Source organism: Trachemys scripta, chromosome 10 (genome assembly GCF_013100865.1).
Source record: "Trachemys scripta elegans isolate TJP31775 chromosome 10, CAS_Tse_1.0, whole genome shotgun sequence".
Lineage (NCBI taxonomy): Eukaryota > Metazoa > Chordata > Testudines > Emydidae > Trachemys > Trachemys scripta.
Window position 1 is genome coordinate 2,463,728 of NC_048307.1, and position 23,972 is coordinate 2,487,699.

At 45.3% G+C, this 23,972-nt stretch overlaps 1 protein-coding gene across 3 annotated transcripts in view; it reads right to left on the reverse strand.

Moving 5' to 3' along the window:
- PRKCB (protein kinase C beta) overlaps window positions 1-23,972 on the reverse strand; it is a 241,020-nt gene that overhangs the window by 60,032 nt on the left and 157,016 nt on the right. For all 3 annotated transcript variants that reach the window (XM_034784757.1, XM_034784756.1, XM_034784758.1), the window contains 4 exons: window positions 17,286-17,442; window positions 16,761-16,895; window positions 12,268-12,364; window positions 4,080-4,226 (listed from right to left, as the gene is read on the reverse strand). In XM_034784757.1, the coding sequence (XP_034640648.1) occupies window positions 4,080-4,226; window positions 12,268-12,364; window positions 16,761-16,895; window positions 17,286-17,442 (536 nt within the window). The remainder of the gene's footprint in view (window positions 1-4,079; window positions 4,227-12,267; window positions 12,365-16,760; window positions 16,896-17,285; window positions 17,443-23,972) is intronic.

Below are 23,972 nucleotides of genomic sequence, written 5' to 3' on the forward strand. Positions count from 1 at the left end.
TGCAGAAGAGTAAATAACCCAAACTCATTCAGCCAGGGGATCCTGCCAACACCCTGATCTGCAGAAGCAAAAGGCTCAGGCCTTTCCAGAGAAAAGCCATAAAACCCAAGCTCACTCGTGTCACAGACTGAGTAGCTGCAAAATATGAACCAGCTACATAAATTTAGCTTTTTACAATTTTGGTTAGACCAGAGGGAGGCTTGGCCAACATTGCACTGTTCAATTAAAAACTGGCCTAGGGAATTATGGGTCCCTTCTCCCCCTCCAAGGAGAATCCCATAATTTATAGCTGCTTGGGTCTGCTCTGGTTCTGGCTATCAGAGCAGCCAAGGAGGGGGAGCAGATGGGCCTGTCCCCAGCCCAGGAATGGGCCAAGATGCCCTGGATTTAGCGAAGGGTGGCCTTAGCATCTTGCTAAGCACATTTCAGCCTGAGTCCAGGTGGAACTGAAGACCCAACACTCACTCAATGAAATGTGATGCCATTATTTTACTGAGCTCCCACAGCAGTAACAAAGCCAGAGGAGAACTGTTCCATCCCATGACCCTCAAGCCGGTCTTTGCGGTGGCTTTACACCTACAGAACACACTCTGTAAGATAGATTGCAATTCCTTTTCTGGCACACGAGAAGCTGATATTTAACTTGATTTATTCCTGTAAGAGAGTGTATGTGCTTGGGACGGTTCCAGCATAATAACTGGAGGCAGTCCAACTCTGGATGAGGAGAGGACAGGTTTGTTAAACTCCACCGAGGCCAATATCTAGGTTTTCCTGATGCTTGCGAGCAGTAGCATGCAAGCGAGGAGAATACTAAGCAGTAAATGCTGGCTCTGGGTACCAAAGAGTTAACCAGTTTATTAGTGAAACAGGGATTCACTAAAATAGGTTCAATTATACTCAAACAGCTCTTACAGGCTGTTTTGAATCTTAAAAAAAAAATCAATGACTTGATAGGTGGTTTACCACGTACGGCAAAACATGGAGCTAGACAGTTTAAGCTGCGGCAACACAGGCTGTGGAAGGAGACTACTGTGACAGATACAAATTACTGCTAGCCAGGCTGCACATGTCTAGGGCAGAATGTGTTTCTCAGACCTGCACAGCAGAGATCAGCCATCCAATTGGGCAGTTACGGGGAACAAGCAACGAACATAAGAACATAGCCCAGTATCCTGTCTTTCCGACAGTGGCCAATGCCAGGTGCCCCAGAGGGAATGAACAGAACAGGGAATCATCAAGTGATCCATCCCCTGTCGCCCATTCCCAGCTTCTGGCAAACAGAGGCCAGGGACACCATCCCTGCCCATCCTGACTAATAGCCATCGAGGGACCGATCCTCCATGAACTTATCTAGTTCTTGAAGCCTGGACAGATCTAAGGAAACAAGATGCCCCATTATGGGGGAAAAAGATTGTTTTGTGCTGATGCCACCTTAGACCCAGTGCCTCCCTGCCAACATGCCCATTTCACACGCTAGCTAGCTCATGGGCTGGGATGGATTTGATGATCCGCATGGTTAATTTTGAAATGTCCAACAGCTCCATCTTACTAAGTGGAAAATAAATAATAATAAACGACGTTCTCTCCACACAGTCCTTAAAAGCCTTAAATCCTCTAAAGCGTTTTCCCAGATATCCCTCCGGCAGAGAGACGCACGCGCAGCTGGAACTCCTTGATTTCAGAATGTTAAGGAACAAATGTGCAGCAAAGGATGAGAGGAAAAAAGTGGGGAACCCTCCCACTGGGGAATAGCGGGAGCCGGGCTGGATCTAATCGCATAGACCAACGTTCTGTTTTAACGAGCACTAATTAGCATATTTATAACAGTCTGTTCCACAGAACAGTTGCTGTCACATTCCCTTACATAAGCCACGATTCCAACTGAGGGGTTTGTTAAGGTTTCTCAAAATAAAAAGAAGAGGAGAAAAAACTCCCAAATTCCCAGATGCCAAAGCAGGAGACTTTCAAAGGGATTACTTGTGTGGTGGAGGAGGAGGAGGGGGGCGGGGAAGAGTGGGCAAAAGCAGTGGCTAGTTTTCATTTGTAAGATTTTAGTGGTGTTGTTTTAAACTGCGGTTGGCTAGGGTCTGAGATGACAAACCAGAAGGCACTTGGGAGAGGTCACAGCTGGCAGAGAACGTTTAGGTGGTTTGTGACTGTGCTCCATTTAGTATCGATTTGACAGGCTTACAGGGGAAAGTTGAAGACCGGTTCGGATGTTCCTGGGTGTGAGAGAGATTTGGATTGATTGACTGGCTGAGTTAATCTGCATGTGATTATTTAATACTGCTGGGCACTCACTAATTAAATTGTTTGGGGGCCCATCGCTTTCTGTGCGGGGGGGGGGGAGGGTTATTTTGTTGTTTAAAGCTAAAGAACTAGAATAAACCTGCATGCATCTTCACTACTATTTTAGCTTTAGAACCAAGAGCAAACAGCTAAAATGGACCCTCTCCAGAGCTGTCGCTTCGAGAAGCTCCTGGGGCAGGTGCCCGGACGGAGAATCTGATGGTTCTAAGGGCTGAGGGAAGTTAACACATTTGCTGTTCAGTAACACTTTCTGGACGATCTCAAACCCCCCACAAACATTATTTACTCTGTGAACTATTTCCATTTCCAGATGGTAAAACAGAGGTTGTGACTCGCTCGAGGTCATGAGTTGGTGCCAGAGCAAGGAACAGAACCCAGACTCCTGACTCTAGCCTTGGTCTAGCCATGAGAGAACACTTCCTCCATCTGGATGAGTAAAGGAGGGTAAATATAGGGTGAATCCTGAAGGACACAATTTTGATCCATTACATTTATCAGAGACATCAGCATCGTGTCCTCTCGGTACACTGTCACCCCTCCTCCCCCCATCCAAGACATTTATACTGAGGTGGAGAAATATTCCTCTATTAAGAAAGCTCAGTAAACAGTCTGGTGTCAGGCCATCTGTCATAGCGGTGAACGATGTATTGATACACCAACAACGGAAACACAGCCTTCCGCCTAGTCTAGACTTTGAAGCTGAAGTAGCAATTTCAGGATTGGAATTTCTAATGAAAATCTTGATAAAGTTGGCAAAACACTAAGGAAAATGAAGACTCTAGAATCCCACAATTACTAGAAGAAATAAATTCTCTTACCGCACATAACTGGTCTGTAAAGCCAATTAAAACGTTCATGTAGATTTTTAATTATTAGAGAGGAAAAAACACTCAGTTGAACAGAAAGAGCTTTAACACATGTATATACACACACACACACTCTGTATGTATGTAACCCTATTTCCAGAAAGAGAATCTCACATTTTTAATCTCTAACTAACCAGATACCTGAATTTCAGCATTCCTTACTATGGGATGCATCAGAAATTGATAAATTGCTACACAGTCCTCAGGTGAAAGGTGGTCAAAATAGCAGAGCACTCTCCACCTTAAATCAATACCCTCTAGTCCCGGATACCGCCCTGGTGACAGCACCTGAACACCACTGGTGCCTCTTATAAGTGGAATTTCCCAGGACACAAAAATGGAACCTTGGCTGTCCTACTGCTCCAGCCTTTCCACGGAGAAGCATTGGAAGACAGCAAGACGTGCTTTGGTGTTTATGGCATGATCCCTTTTTAAAGCAGGTATCTATGTTTTCAACGGGATGGTTCTACCTGCTGACCGAACAGTTCTCTGCCCTCGCGCTGTACTGCAGAGGAGACCCCAAGGCAGTCCTGCCTACATCGCTTACACAATCTAGAGCCAAGCCCCTCTGGTTTCCCGGCTGCAGTCACTGGAAGCGCTCATTCTCCTCTCTGCTGACAGTTTGACTGCAGCAATTAGCGCTCATTCTTCTAGTCACGTGCCAAATTCAGATGCGAGCTCCCTTCCCATATGGCCTGTCCTCTCCCCAATCCTGCCATCTAATGAGATGGGGAACGCGCACATATCGAAGGCCAGCCAGGCTCCCAGGCATCATTCCTAGGCCCAACCTACTGCTCTGGAGCAACGAGGCAGAGCCTAGATTAGGAATTATTATGGACACATGGAAGTCAAGCACAGCCCTGTTCACAGATGTACGAACACATGGACCTCCTCAGACCGCACCTTTCCAAAGCTTCCTTTCCCCAGCACCATGAGGAAATTAAAATCTGACAGTTTCATCCGGTCTCGGTTTCCATTGTTGTCAAATTTGGAAATCGCATGCGTCATCCTCTCCTCGGCTGCCTTGGCGCCCGGACCAATCCTGGCTCTCTGAAAGAAGAAGGGTGGGGGGGGGGGGGAAATCAAGTGAAATGACAAGAAAGACCATTTTTAAGACTGAGTGTATGTTAAAGGGATTATTTCTAGGCAAAACATTAGGCTGGGCTGGGACTGCCTTTTCCATATGAACAATCAAACCACCACCCAGGTCACAATTTGGTAGGTTTGCAAACATAGTGCATTGCATTGCTCCCCGTATTTTCAAACAAATCTCCTTGGAAGGTCCCCTACCCATTACTCCTCCCTGGAGAGCTCACTGGCTGTCTCCCTCCTCTCCTGCAGCTTTCAGAACATTGAGAAAATCTAACTTAACTGGTGAGGGGAGAGCTTCCCTCAAGGTATCGAAAAAGTAATTAGAAACAGAAAAAGACACCAATTACATTCCACCTAGACCACTCCCCTGGGGACACTACACTGCATATTTTCCACTTCTTTGTCCTGTCTCTTTTTAAATGCCTTTGTTCATGGGGCTTCCACCATTTCCCCTGGGAAGGCATTTCCTTAGAAGAGGGGGTCTCTAAGCTCCAGCTACAATACAGAGAATATTAACCCCTCCTGGAATACTTGTAAGTAATCTGCGGAATGCCCTTACAAATTGCTATCAGAGGGAGCAACCAGGGAGCGTCCCCAAGCATGCCACAGGTTAACGGAACATTTAAAACTCTGTTCTCCCCGCACAGTGATAAGATCTAGGAATAAAAAAACCACATGGGCTTAGATGAGCTGCTTCCTTTACAAAGGCAAACTGTATGCGTTGGGTCCCTGGCCTTATGCACAAAGGGCTGTTAAATACAAACATGTTGGAGTAAAATAAGGGGAATTTTTATCCAGCCCAGACTTTATTAACATCTGATATTAAAGAGAACTGGGCTCCTCTGTCATTTCAGGCTGAATGCATGAAACCACAAATACATTTCTGAGAACAGACTCCACAGTGCTGCTTCTTCTGCATCCTCAAAGCAATCACACAAGCTGGTCGAATCACAATTGCTTATTAAGAAGCCTCGCAAAAGACATTTTTGAGCACTAAAGCTCATCACTTGTCATTGGTCCAGTGGCTATCTAACTTACTGAACCAGAATTTGTAAAAGCTATCTCACAATGTATTCCGTTTTAATTTTTAGAAATATGCCACACTGTAGAGCCTGCACAGAGCTCAGTCTAGCATGAAATTCCATTAACCCGATTCCAGCAGCTCAATTTTAGTGTCGCTCATAGCTCCTCCAGATAGGAGGCTCACAAGTAATCACCAAGACTTTGCTGGTACTAATTGGTTATTGCAAGGTTCTCTCTGCTGTAAAAGTCTCCATTCAAGGTCACCTGCAGCACCTACCAATAGGTGACCGAAGGCCTTGCACTGAAAACGAAAGAAAACGTTGCAAAAACCTGAAGCCATCGATGCCTAATTGCAGCTGCAATTCTGAATGAGTGCTCCAGGGAAGAGGTTGAAGTCATTGAGCGGCCTTATGTCCAAGACTGGCTGCAAACAGAATGACAGCCTCGGACCTGTGCGTAAATCTAGAACCCTAGCTTTTTTTAAAAAACCCACTGATTCAGCCTCCCAGAAAAGTGCAGTTTTCATAAGTAATTTTTAGACTTTTTAACAACGTTTCCAAAGTTCTCTAGCTAAGGTGGAATCCTGCCCAAACCCATTGTATTTTCTTAGTATTCAGAACTAGACGTGTGACAGTGAATAAAATCCAGGCACTCCCAGCAGAGGGCAGGTTTCTGCTTCCCCTAATTGGCCCCCTTGGTGGGTAGCTCCATCTGGCACCCAGTGCTGGGGCTGAAACTGAAATGAAAGGCAAGCAGCCACTTGCCTCTCACCATGGCTAGCACTGGTCAGAGCTGAACTGGTGAGAGCAGCGGTGGGACGTTTGGCCGGTGGGAGGGGAGCCTAGGGTGGACACCATGCCTGATGGGGGTTGGAATAAACTTTCCCCACAGTCAAGTTAGTCCATCAGTGCCCTTCTACTGAAGCTCCTGATATTAGCCATTGGCAAACAGAACATTCAGCTACATGGCTCTGCTCTGGTCTGCAACGGCAATTCCTAAGACCGTTTTTACTGACATGAGATCATAATTCATGCACAGGAGGGTGCAGAATTAGGGATTCATGTTTCACTTTAGCCTCAGCACTTCTTAACACAGTGTTCTTAACCACGCACACTTGGTATTGGATTAATATTGTTTGGGGCATTGAATTTGACTTAAGAGGTTTCCTATTTGTACAATTAAACAAGCTAAAGCCCATCCTGGGTTGTATACTTTTGCCTGTAAAAGTTCTTAGCAGGTCACATTCCAGAGCCATTTTAATACAGGTGAAAATATAGGCACAATGAAGAGGAATATTCATATTAGGGGCAAACATTTCCACATGGTATAGATGGTCTTAAAGCATTTTTGTCAAGTCAAATTTGACACCAAATCATGGTCTGTGAAAACAAGCTGTTACAAAATTTAGGACCAATATTGAAGAGTCCATGACATTTTAAACAATACACATTCCCTTGGGTGCTTGCAGTCCAAACATTGCAACACTGTGCCAGTGCATGAGAACCTGAAAGTGACATTGGCTAACCAAGAATGAAACTTTCACTGCTGAGGAAAATGCAAAGAGCAAATGAACAATATTATTAATTAATGGAGATCTCCTATCTCCTAGAACTGGAAGGGACCTTGAAAGGTCATTGAGTCCAGCCCCCTGCCTTCACTAGCAGGACCAAGTACTGATTTTGCCCCAGATCCCCAAGTGGCCCCCTCAAGGATTGAACTCACAACCCTGGGTTTAGCAGGCCAATGCTCAAACCACTGAGCTATCCCTCCCCCCAGACTTTATATAAGGAGTAAAAAGTAATCTAAGGGTTTTAATTTGCTCTGTTTTAATAGTCTCAAGTTTTATTAGAAAAATGGTATTTTCTTAAATACAATTTATAACCCAACTATCTCTTTAAATGTGATATTGACAGGTCTTTTGTATTACTGTTGTCCATACTAACGTTGCTAATAATTGAGGTTTTTGTGTTCAAGGAAGTTCTCCCTCCCTCCTATTTCATCTAGTGTGTAACCTGAATTTGTGATACCACAATAATGTCTAGGATAGCAGATAATGAGATTATAAATACAGGAAGGCTTTACTGAAAGATCAGGCAGAGTGTTTAGCAAAACCAGAAGGGAGAAAGCCATTAAAAACACGTAAGTGTCTATAATAATAGACCACAGAACACAGCTGACCACTCCTCAAGTAAAGGTAACTTGCTTTCTCTAGCATTGTGCTCCTGTTCCCATGTCTGAGTCAGTGTGAAAGTCCTTTAACATATTTTTAATACACTCTTAATGCTCATGTTCCCTCTCTGGTTTATAACTAATTCATTGCAAATGTTGTCACAAAAATAAAAAAAGCATTTGACCATCATTATCCAATCCAATTGGTCATAGTTAATTTACTGCACCTGACTCTATGCAATACCAGCTGATGTTCACATCTATCAAGGTGTCCCAGCAAGTGGCTGGTAAATGATAAGGAAAATTGGCAAAACATGCAATGCAAGCTTCACTCTATGCCTGTTTCAGAACTCTTTGTTAAGCCGAGGGTACTTACAGTTGCAGACATAAGTCTGAAGGAAGCCCACAAAAAGGCACATGGCAATCAATATTTCAGCCAGTAATTACACTGCATGCTAAACAGAACAGGGGGGCCAGAGGTTGCTGAAAAAAGGCACGTAGACAAGCGTTTTAACAGGTCTTCTGTAGCATGCAGTGCTCCATATCATTCCTTTCATGTTTACTTCCTTTGCAATGCTTTCTACAGCAACTCAGACTATAAGACTGAAACTCTGTCCTATTGATTTGTGCTGCCCAGAAAGGCAGGATCAAGCAGTACTAATGCAAATCGATTGGTGGATTCTTTTTATCCCTGATCATTTTAACTGAAATGACAGAACTCTTGCCGGCTGCATTACAATTAGCGTCACAGTGCATTCCCGTGACCTCTCAGGTCACCCTAGGAAGGCTGTTGCTGAACGGACAGGCAAATTAGAGGTTTCGGTCTTAAATCACATTTTCAGTTCCTAGCAAATCCATGTTGTAAGGAAGCGCTAAAGAAAGATAGAGTATCCCCATGGACTCGCATACTGAACTGAAATCATCTGAATTTATCTCTGGTCTAGGATTTGGTTCCATTGCAATGTCAACAAATCCAAGAACAGGAGGAAGATCGTTAATTGTTACATTAGATCTGGTGTGAAGTACGGGGTTATCCAGTCATAGTGCTGTAGGTCAACAAGAGCCATATTAAAGCTGCATTCTTTTCCTCTTGAATGTGCAGGCAAGATACACATGAGCATTATGAGACTCTACACATCTAAGCAAAGAAATAACGAGGCCATGTATGCTAGTTGTGTAATTTAGACTGATCTCCACTAGACCAGCCATTTCGTTTCACACACAACTTGAGGACAGATTACAGATCTCCAGACGTAATAGGGTCACCTTCAGGAGGCTCTTACTATGGTGAGAAGCCAGGGAGGAGACCGAGTCAACTGCCATTCTAGAAAAGAGCCACTGGGGCCTATCCAGCCCCAAATTAAAGATTCTCCCTTAGGAAGCTCTTATAGGGTCAGATCAAAAACCCACTGAAAATAAGTGAAAAGATTCCCACTAACTTCATGGGCTTTGAAGCAGGTCCCTGGTGCTGCTACCAGCCAAGTCATGGCGTCTTATAGGTGGCTTTAACATCCCGCATCAAGGTCCTTTTTACGCTTCATGACACTACCCTGTGCTTGTAGCAGCTAAGCCAGACTAATTCACCTTGGGACAGTCCATGCTGCAAGGCTCCATGCGCACTCTTCAGCTCCAGGAACCCCTGGGACCTTCATGAGTGAATTCTGACCACCACTTCCCAGGCATGTTTCTTTCCAGCCCTGTCTGTACCAACTAAAAGGATTCCCCTGAGCAGCTATTCAGCCAAAATCCCTGTCTCTTCTAGTAGCTGATTATCAGAAGTTTGAGTTCGGAGCAGCACATCAGTCTGCATCCTGGGTGTGAGGGTCACACATCAGTAACTGAACAGCTGGTAGGATCCTGCAGAATGAAGGTCTTTTCCTTCCCCTTATTTTCTCCACAGACTCACCAAAGTGCTGAGGGTTTGCATAGTCTAAACTGGAACACGCAACTATGTCCAATGTTCCAAAGAAGCTTTTTGATATAACAAGTAACTAGCAAGAAACACTGAAAGGAACAAATGCTACAGAAGAGATTCTGCGTGTAAGTAGGTCAGCGTGCCCCACCAGTGTGACACTTCTCAGGGGACTGACGCCTGGAACCCAACTTCCAAAAAGGGGCTTTGCTCGCTTCCAGCTCCGCCCTTCAGACACATTAGGCTGATGCTGCCGCCATTTTTCATTGCATTTGCACTGTGCATTTCATACAAATGCACCATAACCAATCTGACCTTCGCTGTCACTATGGCCCAATTAATTTAACTTCCAATTCCTAATATGTTAGACAGTGTCACTGTGCAGACACGCCAAGCAAGGTAAAAAAGTGCTATCTACAGTATTAAACGGGAACTCGTAAACTTGCGTATAGGGCCCCTCTTGCTCCTCCAAGAATTCCATCCGCATTTTCTGTCAGTTAATAGGCGTTTTGTACTCAATCGTTAAGGATCGGTTCCTAACAAGTGTCAATTCACAGGAACTGTCATCCTCTCAAAGATGAAAGAGATCACCACCCGAAATACGTGAGATAATACACTGGAGGTTACCACAAGACAATGTAGGAAACAGAATGTGTGCAGAATAACTTAAGGATTCCTCTCCAAGCTTGGGCTCCAATCCAATTATATCAATATCTTAGTTTATCTTCATTAATTATATTAATTTATAGCCACACAGACTACAGATAAAACAGATTAACAAATTCCATTATATTGTACTTCAAAACTGAGAGTAAAATTGCAATTTCAAACAACACTTCCATTGTTCTGACATCAAGTGTATGTTAAGCCATCACAGGACATGATCTTCATCCTTCTTAAAGTAAAAGATAGCCTGGATAGTATATTAACGTAATGATTTCCTCTTCCGGCTACATTTATGTTCATGCTGACAAACACGAAAATTGTATAATCCCAAATCCTAACAAAAAGAGATCCAATCTAAAGAGTGGAGAATGAAATGGTAAAGCTGAGTTTATTATAAAGCTTTGTGTTTAAATGAGAAATAGAAAAGCTGTCAACAATTAAAAAGCAAAAAACCCACAGCCTGATTGGCTCACAGCTTCATGCCTCTGTGGCTCTGGATTGAGCGCTCAGTAGCACGCAGAGTACTACAAACCAAAATTGTACTTTGGTGCAATGCTTTTCTAGCTTAATTGTAGATAACATTATTAGCATAAAGAATCCGGTGCATACGTCTCGCCTCCTCCAATAGATTCTCCAATTGGTGGCTAAGCCGCAGTTCCAAAAAAACGAAAACCAAACATAGATCGCAGTCTTTTCTGATTAAAATAAAATATTCTAGAGAAGTGAAAGGGTTAACTCATGCAATAAATTAGAAATAACGCCTATCAGCACCAACTGTCGTCAGTGTATAGCTGATACCCCCCACTACAACTTCATGCCCTGGTGAATCTGCATACTGGATCTATACCTTCTGCTGCCTTTCCAGCTAAGTTATGAAATAATCCACTGCAGTTGGTTCCACATATCTGCGCTGCTAGTTTAAACACACAAAGGGCGTAGAAACGCACAGTCTGCAGAGTCTAAATGTTTACGTTAAGATCAAACGTGATTCCCCGTATGTTTTACTAATGATAACCTTTAATACCCACTCAAGCCAAGTGCTCTTGTGAAGACAAATATTAGGACTCCTGGGCCCAAACAATAGATATTGGAAGCTCTCTTTGAAGCAACTGTGCTGAATTTAATTAAAGGTTGTCAAGTAAAAATCCTATTGCGTGTCCTCAATGCCTAGTTAATATTCAGCCGGGCGGTGGACTCGGATGGAGAAAATGCATGTGTTCGAATGCAGCTCCACCGCAGTCACTCATTGCTGAGGCAAATTTGGGTCTAGGGCTCACTGCACAGCATCAGACACTCAGCTGGCGTAAATCGGCCTCGCTCCATGGACTTGGATGGATCTACACCAGCTGCAGATCTGGCCTCAATCGCAATAATCAAAAGCTTGAATGTTGTACACAAAACCTCCAACTCTGGAGTTTTGCTATTTGAAGACTGGGCAAATGGGGGCAAGTTCTCGTGTCATTAAACAAATGGCTGTTCAGAAGCAGAAAACCTCAGTTCATTGCTGTGTCTTCTGCATGTATGGAGTCCCAGGAAACAGGGTAAATAGAACGAATGCCTAGAACAGCAACGTTCCTTGGGGTTCCAACATGGCGGGGGGAGGGGCAAGTGTTCATGGACACAGGAAAAGTGTGTGTGGTGGTGGGGGGGGGGTGTCAAATTTTTTATTAGACCAACTTCTCTTGGTGAGAGAAACAAACTTTCCAAAACTTGCAAGCTTGTCTTTCTCACCAACAAAGTGTCCAGTGAAGATAATACTTCACCCACCTTGTTTCTCTAATGTCCTAGGGCCAACAAGACTGCACCAACACTGCATACACAGTAAAAGTGTTGCCTCCACATATACCCATGAATTTAGTAAGCTTCTGCACTGATCACTTAACTCATCCAGGTAAAAAACAGCCGAGAGGCTTCAAGTCTCTGAAGTGATCTTTCATTAGTTCCCCCCACAAACCCAGTGCACAGCTCTGGGTGGGATGAATGCAGGCAGGCTACTCACGAAAGAGCACAAGAGTGAACGAAGCCCTGCCCCATAGCTACACAGGCAGGAAAGGGGACGGGGAAGAGCATGGAGTTGGAGCAGAGCTTCCCTCCCTCCCTCCTTGGTGAGATGAGGGCAGGGTAGAAATGCCCTTTACTGAGAACAACCTTTCACCCCAGGACTCCAGGCAGCCCACATAGTACTGGCTATAAGGAAAGGTTGTGGGTGTCTGAGAAAACTCCATTCACCTCAAATTTCTGCCTGAGTTCCTCGTTTCCTTCTTCTCCCTCGGGGGGAACCGGGACGTTGAAGTATTCCCCCTCCTCCTGGCTCAGCAGTTTAAACCTAGATGCACAGAGCAAGAACAGCATGTAACTAGGACAGCCCTGAACCTCAGACACCAGTCACAGAATCATAGAACCACAGGGTTAGGAGGGACCGCCAGGGTCAGCGAGTCTAACCCCCCTCCCAAGATGCAGGATTTGTTGGGTCTAAACCATCCGAGACGGATGGCTCCAGCCTGCTTTTGGCTTGGCTGTTAAACACAACTGTCCTGCTCCGTTCCCTTTTCCTTCTGCACCGATGATGATCTCCTGGGTTTGAAAGAATGCAGCTCTTTATACTCACAATACCCCCTTCATCAGATTTCCAGCTGTGTCGCTGGAACACCGTGCAGGCGTTTGGTTGTCCCCCCCCAAACACACACACACACAAACAACAGCATAATGCCCTTCAACAAGGCACCTTGATGGGGGGGTTTGCCAAATGGTATAGACACCAAGAGCCATTGGAGCCTGGTTTAAACTAGGGGCCTGACTGAAAGTCCATTAAAGTCATCAGTCTTTCAATTGACTTCAGTGGGTTTTGAATCATGCCCGCTCAACCAAGGCAGTGAAACTGGTAGTAGCACCAGTGGGAATGCCCCCTCCCCAAAGATAGAGATTTTGGCATTGCTGACCTAGTCTGCTCCCGGGGGCCCAGGACCAGAAGAGCAGGCCAACCGCTCATCGCCAGAGCCATCAGGGATGGCAGGGGCTAGTGCTGCTGCAATGGAAAAATCAAGGGGCCTGACAGTTGTTTCTGCCCCTGCGTGTTGCTCCGCTGCATAATCTGGGAACCAATGTTCCCTGTAAACTGTGTGGAGCAAGAGCAGGACGGGAGGGGCTGGAGCAGATGCTGCAGCACCTGAAGTCAGGCTGGGAAGCGGGCCGGAAGCTAGGCGATCAGGCCAGGACTAGGAGCAGCTACCCCGGCAGCTAGTGAGAGAGATGCAAATGGCCGGGACTCGCCCTCCCAGCCTGGAGCCAGCTGCCCACCCACTCAAGTCTCAGTAGCTCCCCATGCACATCACCCATCCTACTCCCCCTCCTATTGTCTGCATCCCCACTCAAAGCGAGCTTCCGCTGCCTCGGAGAACAGCCACAGCCATGAAGTGTAAAGCAAAGATTTCCACAAAAACCGGGGAGGGGGTGGAGAGCTTAGCCAGCAATTAACAGAAATCATGGAAATGTCATTCAGATCGGAGGTATTTTATTCAGCCCCGGGCAAAGCCTGGGCTCCCTCAGTGAATTCCTTTCCACAGCAGTCTGCGAGGGGCCGTTCTCGTTATCGGCTGGATGTTATCTAGAGAGCCTTGTGTCTACAGTGAATGAACAAAGTGGTATTTGCATAATACAGGGACGGCCTCTTCCTTTGAGCCTGCTTTCTCCATTAACTGCAGTTGTTGAGATATGAAATATGCATCAGAGCTTTCTCCCAGAGTTTATTCTAGCCAAACGCTGTGACAGGGAAAATTACTTAGATCTCCACTTACATGATTTGTAAAACTCCATGAGAAACTCTGGCTCATGCTTTCCATTGCGCTAGGAGGGGGTGATGGCCTGATCCCAGCTGAAGTGCACACAGGCCTGCAGGCGACCATAAGCCTTGGAGGGATTTGTAATTTAGCTTCTTTCCAGGAGACAGACACTGCCTCCATTTCAGGTATATTTTAAGGGGGTGAGGCCCAGGGGACCTGAACGTGGTTTCGAGAGATGGGATCTCTAATTCCTGATCTCATTGCTGCATGGAACTTCTGTCTCTACGCTTCAGCTTCTCCATCCGCATGCACAGTGAGGCTCGTAAGACCTGCCTTCTAGTGGAGCTGAGAGGCATCACTAACGTTTGCCAGGCACTGACAGCTCTAAATGTGAGAGGCAGGGTATCCTTACGTCTATTTCATTAGCAGAAACTCCTACCAGGCAGGAGGTACGAATGTAACTGGCTGTTCCATTGCAGAGCTGTGTGTTCCTCTAGCGAGGCAAGTTACCCATCACGGAGCAGCGCGCAGCCCAGCCGTGCACCTTCCGGGTGGATTCTGCAGGGGCTATTCCTGGAGCTGCTCTGTACTTTTATAATGACACAGACGCTTCTATCCAGAAACCCAGATTTTGGAGGTGTAAAAGGTGTAGTCCCACTCCTCAGCCTTAAACAGGGGTGGACCTGCTTAATATTTACAAATGCCTTATCAGGCCTTCTTGCGCCCCCCCCCCCCCGACACACACACTCCTCCCCCTCCAGGAGCTATTCTGCAGAGATCAAGTGGGAACCTGGACAAGATGCAAATAGGGCAAATGAGTGATGTGCAGACATATTTTTATAGTATGCCACCACCAGTTAAAAAGAACAGATTACAGCTGTATGACGTTTGTTGATTATTCTGTTTTCTAAACGTTCCTTCTCTAACTGCTCTGAGCCAAATTAGAAATATGGGCTCTTACACATTTTTCTCTCTATATCTGCAAGGCAGTTTCTTCAAGGAAAAAGTGGAGAATCCAGGGAAGCTTTTTGCCTCCCATAATAAGTGGTCCGTCTGGTTTTTGCTTGCAAGACACATACAATACCCGTTTAAATTACTATACTTCATATGGTAAGGTAACATATCTCTCAAGCCTCAGTGACTACAAAAGGAAATTAAAATGGCATGAAACCTGCTGGGGAAGATAACATGAAAATGAACAGAGCCCATACAACATGATTTTTATGGGCCCACTGTGTTCATCTTTCGTATGGTAACAAGTGACAATAATTACATGCTTTGGACAGGATTTCTCATTTCATTGAAAGAAACCTCTAATCATCATTTCAGCTAGTCCACGGGCTGCAGAAGCAACAGCCTCCGACATAATTCATGTTCCTGCTCTACTCTCTCCCTTAACTAGCTACCACTGGCTTTTCTTTGGATTCACACTGTGATCAGCACAAAGGCTCCTTGCTGGGTACGTGAAGCCACGAGACTATTGTTAAAATCACCCTAGATTACATTTTTCATGCTCCCTTGTAGCCCAATACATTTGAAGTTTTGAAACCTACATACTAACATGCAGGACAAATGCTGGGATTTGGGATTACGAATTAAATGTTAAGTATCAGAGGGGTAGCCGTGTTAGTCTGAATCTGTAAAAAGCAACAGAGGGTCCTGTGGCACCTTTAAGACTAACAGAAGTACTGGGAGCATAAGCTTTCGTGGGTAAGAACCTCACTTCTTCAGATGCAAGTACATTAAATTAAATGTTGTATCATTTTGATGTGTGCCTAGACCAGGGGTGGCCAAACTGTGGCTTGTGAGCTCCATGCGGCTCTTTTTACAGTTAAAGTGCGGCTCACAGAGCCCCCACAAACTCCCGCTCATTCTCCACCTATCAGAGGGGGGGGGGGGGCGCGCTCGGGGCTTCTGCCCTGCAGTAAGGTGGTGGGGTTAGGGGCTTCTGACAGAGATGATTGGTGCCTGCTGAAAGTGGGGTCATAATTTAAAGCTTTGTTCCCACCCCCCAACATCTTGAGTCTCACACACACACACACCCTTACCATCAGCAGTCCCTCCCTGCAGCTCCCAAGTGTTAGCTCCTTGTGGAGAAGTAGCAGCAAAGGGCTGGGAGCTGCAGGGAGGGGTCTGCTGCTTTAGCTCCATGGGGAGAGGGAGCAGCAAAAGCAGCTCCCAGCTGTTTGCCACCGCCTCTCCCCACAGCCATAGCTGCCATGCAGGGAGAGGGCTTGGTGGCACCATGTGACTGAGCGGAGCCAGCAACCCTGGCAAAAATCGGTGAGTGGGGGGGAGGGAGGAGGAAAAGTGACCACATGTGCCCCCCCCCCCCCACAAGGTGTCATCTCCGGCTTCTGCCCAGCAGGGAGAGAGGTCTTGGGGCTTCAGCTCCACGGCCGTGCCTGCTGAGGTTCGGGGCTTCAGCCCCATGGAGAGCACCTGCCAGGGCTGGGAGCTTCATGGGGCTGAAGCCCCGAGCCCCACAAGTGCGTCCTGGCTCTCAAACTTCTGAAGATGGTTGTATGTGACTCGGACGGTCAGTAAGTTTGGCTACCCCTGGCCTATACAAATGGGAAATCCTCAGAGCTCCCAACCAGCCAGAGCCCAAACGTGAAACACAACAACGTGTGACCAAAAAAACACAATGAAGGGGACACACAATTTAAGTAACCCAGTGAAGGAAATTCAAAATGCGGTAGGAATTCCTCCCTTCACTACTCTCGTTCTAGGACCTCAGCTGCACGATTCTTTATTGTGGATGTAAATCACTGATAGCAATCAGAGTGATGGGACACTTTGTGTGGAACACAGGGGACTTGGGGACTAAAATGGTTGTTTCAACAGTTTGCTAGCCCTCCACAGAATGACAGGTTGCTACAGGGTACAAGGTGACACTGCTGTGTTCAGAGCTCTCTGGCTTTAGAGCAAATTTAGTCTTACCATCCATCAACGCCTGCTTTCTGCAGCTCAGAAATCCCAAACGACAAAGACCCCATGAAATCATTTCTGCTGGTCAGATCCCAGTCCCAAATCTCCACTGACAACCTTCTGTCTTTGTCCGACTCTTTCAGCTGACTGCAATAAAGGAGGGGAAGAAGCAAAATGTCTGTAGTGGAAGTTATCTCCGCAATTCCACATGCTTCGCGCGTGCGTTCAATAAATAAATGAATATGAAATGAAGTGATGGTCTTCAGCGACAATACGTTTCTTTAATGTTTAATTTGCTGATAGCGCACATTTCAAATGGAGAATGTAAAGTTCTTTCATTGAAATGCAAGACTTTGATCAGTGCACAGAGCAGAAGTTAAAGCATTTCCGAGACATTTATTATGACAGGAAAAAAGTTACTTCTCCATTGAATCAGCTGAATATTTCAGATACTTAAAGCCCAGCAAACACATTCACAGTCATTCTGGAGACAAGAGGGTCTACTTTACAATATTAAATTTGTGTTACTCTACTTACAATTTAAAAGTCTCATTCCACTCAGGATTCAGAGAGCACTTTATAGTTTTGGTCTTCTGTTTGCTTTCACTTTTCGGGTCGGGGATTAGTTTAAGTTTCACATAAGGGTCTGACAAGCCATTAGGGTCCATAGGAACTAGATTTCTGGCGTCTCTTACTAGGGAAAAAAATAAAAAGTACATTCAATGTTAAAACTACAAAGATATCTGCAGCCCTATTCAGCTTCCTTAAAAATATTTCTGTCCCATACGCTTATGACATGGCATAACTGACTGACATTACATTGAAATGCTGACTGAAAACTGTGTTAATATAGACATTGATCGTAATAGGAATGATTAATACAAAATAAATACACATGTAATGGACATTCTATTCAAATGTAGGACTGTGAAGTTCCCTTTCTTCCTCCTGCTGGTTAAGAGGAAATGAACTGCCATCCCAGTTCATACCAGCGGTCCATCTAATCCAGTATCTTGTCCCTATTGGTGGTGAGCTTCAGAAATGCTTCAGAGGAAGGTGTAAGAATCCTGCAATAGCAGATGTGAGATAATCTGCCAGCTCTCTAATAGTTAGAGATTGGCTAAGGCCCTGAAACACAAGGTTTAACATCCCTTTTCAAAAATTTTGTTAGCATTAACCGTGGATATTCTTTTCATCCATATAAATGTATAATCCACATTTTACTGTACTAAATTCTTGGCCTCAATGACTTCATGTGGCAATGAGTTCCACATTCCAATTATACATTGTGTTTTGAAGGAACAATTTCACTTCATTATTTTTACTTATACAGCAACCATAAGTGTGTTTTAGCATAACACCCAGGAGTCAGGCAGGTCGAAGGATAGTCCAGATCAGTGGTCAGAGTTCACACAAGAGGTCCAACGGCCAGGAGACACAATCCAAGGGGAAGGCAGAGCAAGGCTGCTGGCGGGGTCAGGTGAGGCAGCAAGGCACTCAAGATGCATCTGAGTAGCAACCAACAGGCAATGGCTTGTTGCTCAGACAAGGCCAGACAGGAAGCAGGAAATTTATATATGGCTACCAGCCAATCAGAGTCAAGACCATGTGGCCAATCAGGAAGCAGGTCGTGGAACCGCTGAAAGCTAGTTATGAATTCCCTGGTAATTCAATGAGTTGGTATGACACAATGGCCAAGGCTGCTTCCCAAGAATTTGATGGACCCAGGTTCAAGACCAACAAGGAGTCTGGTGGCACCTTAAAGACTAACAGATTTATTTGGGCATAAGCTTTCGTGGGTAAAAACCTCATTTCTTCTGAAGTGAGATTTTTACCCACGAAAGCTTATGCCCAAATAAATCTGTTAGCCTTTAAGGTGCCACCAGACTCCTTGTTGTTTTTGTAGATACAGACTAACACGGCTACCCCCTGATATTTGAGGTTCAAGACCGGGGTCTGAGACCAGGGTCCTTTCACTTAGACATAATAGGAGAGTTCCCTGCCAATAGTCTAAATAAAACAAACATGGAGGAAGAGATTTTCAAGATTGCATATGTAATTTATAAAGAGCGGCAAACGTCTGTTAGTCTATAAGGTGCCACAGGACTCTGTTGCTTTTTACAGATCCAGACTAACACGGCTACCCCTCTGATATGTGATTTATGAACACTAGTCCCATTTAAAACAATCAATGGAACATCCTAAATTAATTAGGGCTAGATTTATAAAGGTATTTAGGCACCTAAAGATGCAATTAGGCATTTAGTGGGATCCACAAAACACAGGCACCCATTTCCCATTGACTTCAGAGAGAGTTCATTGCCTAACCTGCTTAGGTACATTTGCAAACACTACCGGTGCCTATAAGGATCTTGTGGAGCCTAAACACCTCCAGAAATCTGGCCCTTAGGCACTTTGAAAACTATTTTTGAGAAGAGAGAACTTTTTTTTTTTTAAATATATGGAGATATACCTATCTCCTAGAACTGGAATGGACCCCCAAGGTCATTGACTCCAGCCCCCTGCCTTCACTAGCAGGACCAAGTACTGATTTTGCCCCAGATCCTTAAGTGGCCCCCTCAAGGATTGAACTCCTAACCCTGGGTTTAGCAGGCCAATGCTCAAACCACTGAGCTATCCCTCCCCCCACTAAAACCTGCGCATTGCAAACCGTAAAATAAAACAAAGAATGAGATCCAGGGTTCTTTTGTAAGAAGAGACCAGCACCGATTTGAATTTAAATTTCCCTCGAAGAACAAGAGGATGAAAAACTAGGTTCAGGATATAGACTAGTGCCTGGGCAGCAAATGCCCTCCTCTGTCCTAGGAAGGACAACGGAAAGAGCGAAGTGACGACCATTGCAAGAGCAAATTAGACATTAGGGAAGTTTAATCAGGGTGGCAGATTCTAATGCAGGGCTCTTCTGTTGAGTCACTCTAGGTTCAGCTGCTAAAGCCCTGAATTCAGAGTCAGGATAATTACAATGAGTCATGCTGCAAGTGGGGCTAGAATATAAAAAGGGAGGTGGGAGCCTCTCCTTGGGCCAGAGCACATGAGAGAGCTACAGACTGGAGGGAAACGCAGAACAGCCACCTTCCCGGAGGAAGCCTCAGCAGAAGTTTACATCAGGTTGTTGTTGAGTTCCACTAGTTATAAACACCAGTAATCGTAACCCGTCTAATCCCTGCAGACGCTGGAAAAGGAACTACGTTCCACAAACCCAAGGAGGGTTAAAACGGACACAGTGGGTTTATCACAGGAGTTCTAACTATTTATTTGCAAGAAAGAAAGAAAGAAAGAAAGAAAGAAAAAAAAAAAGGCAAAAAAGCAAACCCCAAGTAGGTGCCTGACTTGAGAGAATGGAGTCGACGGCCAGGGGGGAGAGGTGTGTGGGTGTGTGTGTGTGTGTGTGTGGAAGGGGGACAGCCAAACACCCACAACGCAGACACAGCAAGTCCCATGTATGTCCTTTGGCTTTCTTGGTAAACTAAGTGCTCAAGTCCATTTTGGGAGGACAGCCTTGGGAATCACAACAGGCTGGGACGTCATTTCTAAGCTTTACAATTAGAATAGGACTGTCGCCTTTCTTGGGGAATTTGCAGGGAATCTGCAGCAGAACAACAGAGAGCGGTTACATAATTTCTGGAACCAGGCAATTTCCATGAGCTACTGGATCCAGAGCGAGGCAATATTTATCTAGCCACAGTGCTCGGTGAGCATGGGCTAAAGATAATTTTAACTGAATTCAAACTGAATTAATCAGAGGAGATAAAGCAGGTGGGGGAGGGGAGATGTGCAGGAGACCTCAAGTGCTTCTAATTGGATTGCAGCATTATAAAATAAAATTAGGCTGGGGAAACAGATTAGATCATTCTATGTTGAAGAGTTGCCAAGCATTCAAAGCACGATCTCATTGGTGCTCAGGCTGCCGGGCTGAGGAGAAGATAGTCCAGATGAGAAGTCCCACCGGATGCGTTGAGGCACAGACAACAAGGGGTTAAAAATATGGAGGATGTAGCTGCCCCTCTGCTGAAAGCGGAGGGAAAACGCCTCCTCTTCCAATCTACTGTAGCCACTGGATACAACCACTAGCAAGAGGCTCCATCAGGTGCTAAATTGGGCGGGGGGGGGTGACCGTGAAAGGGTTAATTTGCAAAGTCAGCTTGTCTAACCTACCTATTATGGAATCAAATAAGAGGGCCCCAGAACTCTAGGTGGGGGAAGGAAAAAGCAATGTGGAAAATCTTGGCCATGGATTTCAATGGAACCAGGATTTCACCCAATATTCTGCCCCAGAGGAGAATACTAACCAGGCCTGCTGTATGTGAATACAGAGCATTAGGGATTACTTGTAAAGATCCAAGTCGCTTTCAAATAGGCCTCCCTAGTCTTCTGGAAAGCCTTCTTAGTGCAGGACCGGGAGCCAGTTTGTTTTTCAAAGGGGATTACTGCTTCAAACTCTGCAATCTAGCTCTGTCCTCCTGAAACACAGCCCAATTTCCGGCTCCGTGGAATCTAACTCATAGCCAAAAATCAAATCTCCATTTATAAACGAGCTCATTCATCAAACATGACACCTTCAACAGAAGCATGCGAAACACAGAAAGGCAAAGCTGCAAGGGACTAGCCTGCAATCCAATCAAAGATACCTGGGCAGGATCATTGATTTTATAGCACTAAATATTCTTCAAAGTCAAAAGATGACCAAGCCATGTGGATCAAAGAACCTTCCTGCCCCTTTGGCAGAAGAGGGGACAGGATTGACTTCATTATGGACAGCCAGATAAGAAAAATATGTAGTGGGCAAGGACCCACAGAGGATCAGGATACGTCTGGAACAGGTTGTCTCTCTTTACTGCAAGATTATGGGCCAACAGTGCCCACGTCAAGGCTCAAGAGTACAGAGGTTGCCACTCAACATTCACCAACAGTATTTGAGACTACGTAGTTATTTCCTATTATGTGGAAGGAAACATTCAAGATATTCCAGTATAGTAACTCTTGGCAGATGCTGGCTAAGACAACCACTTTGTTTCCCCAAGGATACAAAGTGTGGATGATTTCACCCCCATCACAATCACAAGAAGCTCCCCTCCCTTAAAGACAGTCTTCAAGCTATTAGTTCAGAAAATACCAAAGCCCAACATCTGTATAAAAGATGGTACCAGATGTATTTTGCTGATGATCCCTTTGCAGCAACTCCTGACCCGTGTGGGAGGATAAGCCATTGGAGAAAAAGGTCTTATTCCCAATCTTACCTTCCTAAGGGCCTGGGTAAGTATATAAAGAAATATTGGCATTATTTCCCTTTATACAGGAGATTACGATGTCATTACCTATTCTCTCTCTCTCTCTCTCCACGTATTTAATCCAGCTGCATAGATGCTAAATGCTAATGAGATGAATAATCAAACAAAAAACACTTTTGTGCAAATTCAGGCACTCCTGTTCCACTTAATGTCTGTCGTTACGACAAACCCAGCCAGCACCCCACACAGGGAACCAGATGGAAAATGGTATTGGAAAATTTTTAAAAATCCAGATGGGTTGTTTTGGGTTGTTGTTTTTTTAAACTCTGTAGATATCAGACAGTCTGGTATTTCAACACATGACAATTCTGCTGTATTATGTCCAATGACTTCTTCTGGGATGATTTGGGGAGTGGAAGGGAAAAGGGACAGTAAAAAAATACAAGTAAAATTCTGCCCTCAAGAGTGCACCATCCCTTCACCTGAGTAAGGTCATTTCCAGGTAGATGACTATGGACTTGTCTACATATAAAAAATAATCTACAATAAGGCAGGGTGTGAATTTAAAGCAAGATTTGCTATTCCTGAGTAAGTCCACAAGCTGACACTCTTAAATGACTTATTCTGAATTAGGCCTGGTCTACACTACACCGTTAGGTCAATGTAAAACAGCTTAGGTCGACCTAATTATGTCAGCGTACCCGCTACAGCCTTGCTCCCGCCGAGGGAAGTGCCCTGCTACACCAACGTCAGAACCCCACCTTTAAGAGAGGTGCAGGGCTTATGTCAGAGGAGTCAGGGCTACCTAGTGTCTGTAGGACACTGTCCCTTACATCGGCGGTCTTGTCAATTTCACAGTCCTAATTGACAAGAAAGCCGGGGAGCTAGAGCCCAGCTGCCCCCTGCTCCCCTGGAGAGCTGGGCAGCTGAATCCCGCTCCGGACTGGGAGCCGGGGCGAGAAGCCCGGGTGGCCAGAACCTGCTCCCACCTGGGAATGGGGAGTGGGGGGGGGGGCGCCTGTGGGGCAGCCAGGCTCCCGGCAGGGAGCTGCCAGCGGAGCTTAGAGACCGGGCTCTCAGCTCCCCATAGTGCCCCACCTAGGTCAGTGGAAGCGCTCCCAGTGAGGATGTGCCCCACCAACCCAAGGAGAGTAGCGTGGACATGCAACAAAGCAGTAATCACTGCCGTGGCTGCAAGTCAACCCCATGTAGGTCGACTCGAGTTTCCAGTGCAGACATACCCTTAGCTTAATCCACTTCCCGTGAGAATTAAACTAATTCGGAATAAAGGCACTCCCGTTCTGGAATCAGAGTGTTCACACAGGGATTTAATCAGGAATAGCCTTTTCAGAATAACTTCTCAATACACAAGCAGCAGTCCTTGGGGGGGGGGGGGGGTGATTTCTCCACTGTGCTACCGGTAACAGTAAGTGAATCAAGCCTCAAAGAGCTCTCTAAAGAAGCTGTTTGTGGCTCAAGAAGGGAGGTTAAAAGTCTGATCCAAGCTATCTTGGGATAGCTAAGGTTATAGACGGTTATATCATGGCAAAGACTCTTGTCTGAACTACTGCCAGCTCCACAGAAGCACAGGAGACTCTGCCATAGTCCACACATTTCAACAGGCGTGTCCAGTGGCTCCAGAGAACTGAAAGTAACAGGACAATCTTTATTCATTTATGGTGACCTGATGAGTATCTGTCTTTGATGACTGTGTGCACATCATAAACATGAACGTCTATGGGGTATTTAGCAATATAGAACAGGATCAGAATTTAATACAGTAGGAAGTTATTAATAGCAGTGCCATATTCTCCTTTATAATAGCTCACAGACACAAACAGCGTGACTTCATTTATTTTACAGCGTTCATTCAGACAATTACTTTCATGTGCCATTAGTAAATTAATCATTTTGTAAAGTCAATACTAATACCAACTCTGTGCCTCAGAAGATACACAGTAGCTATTCTGTGGCT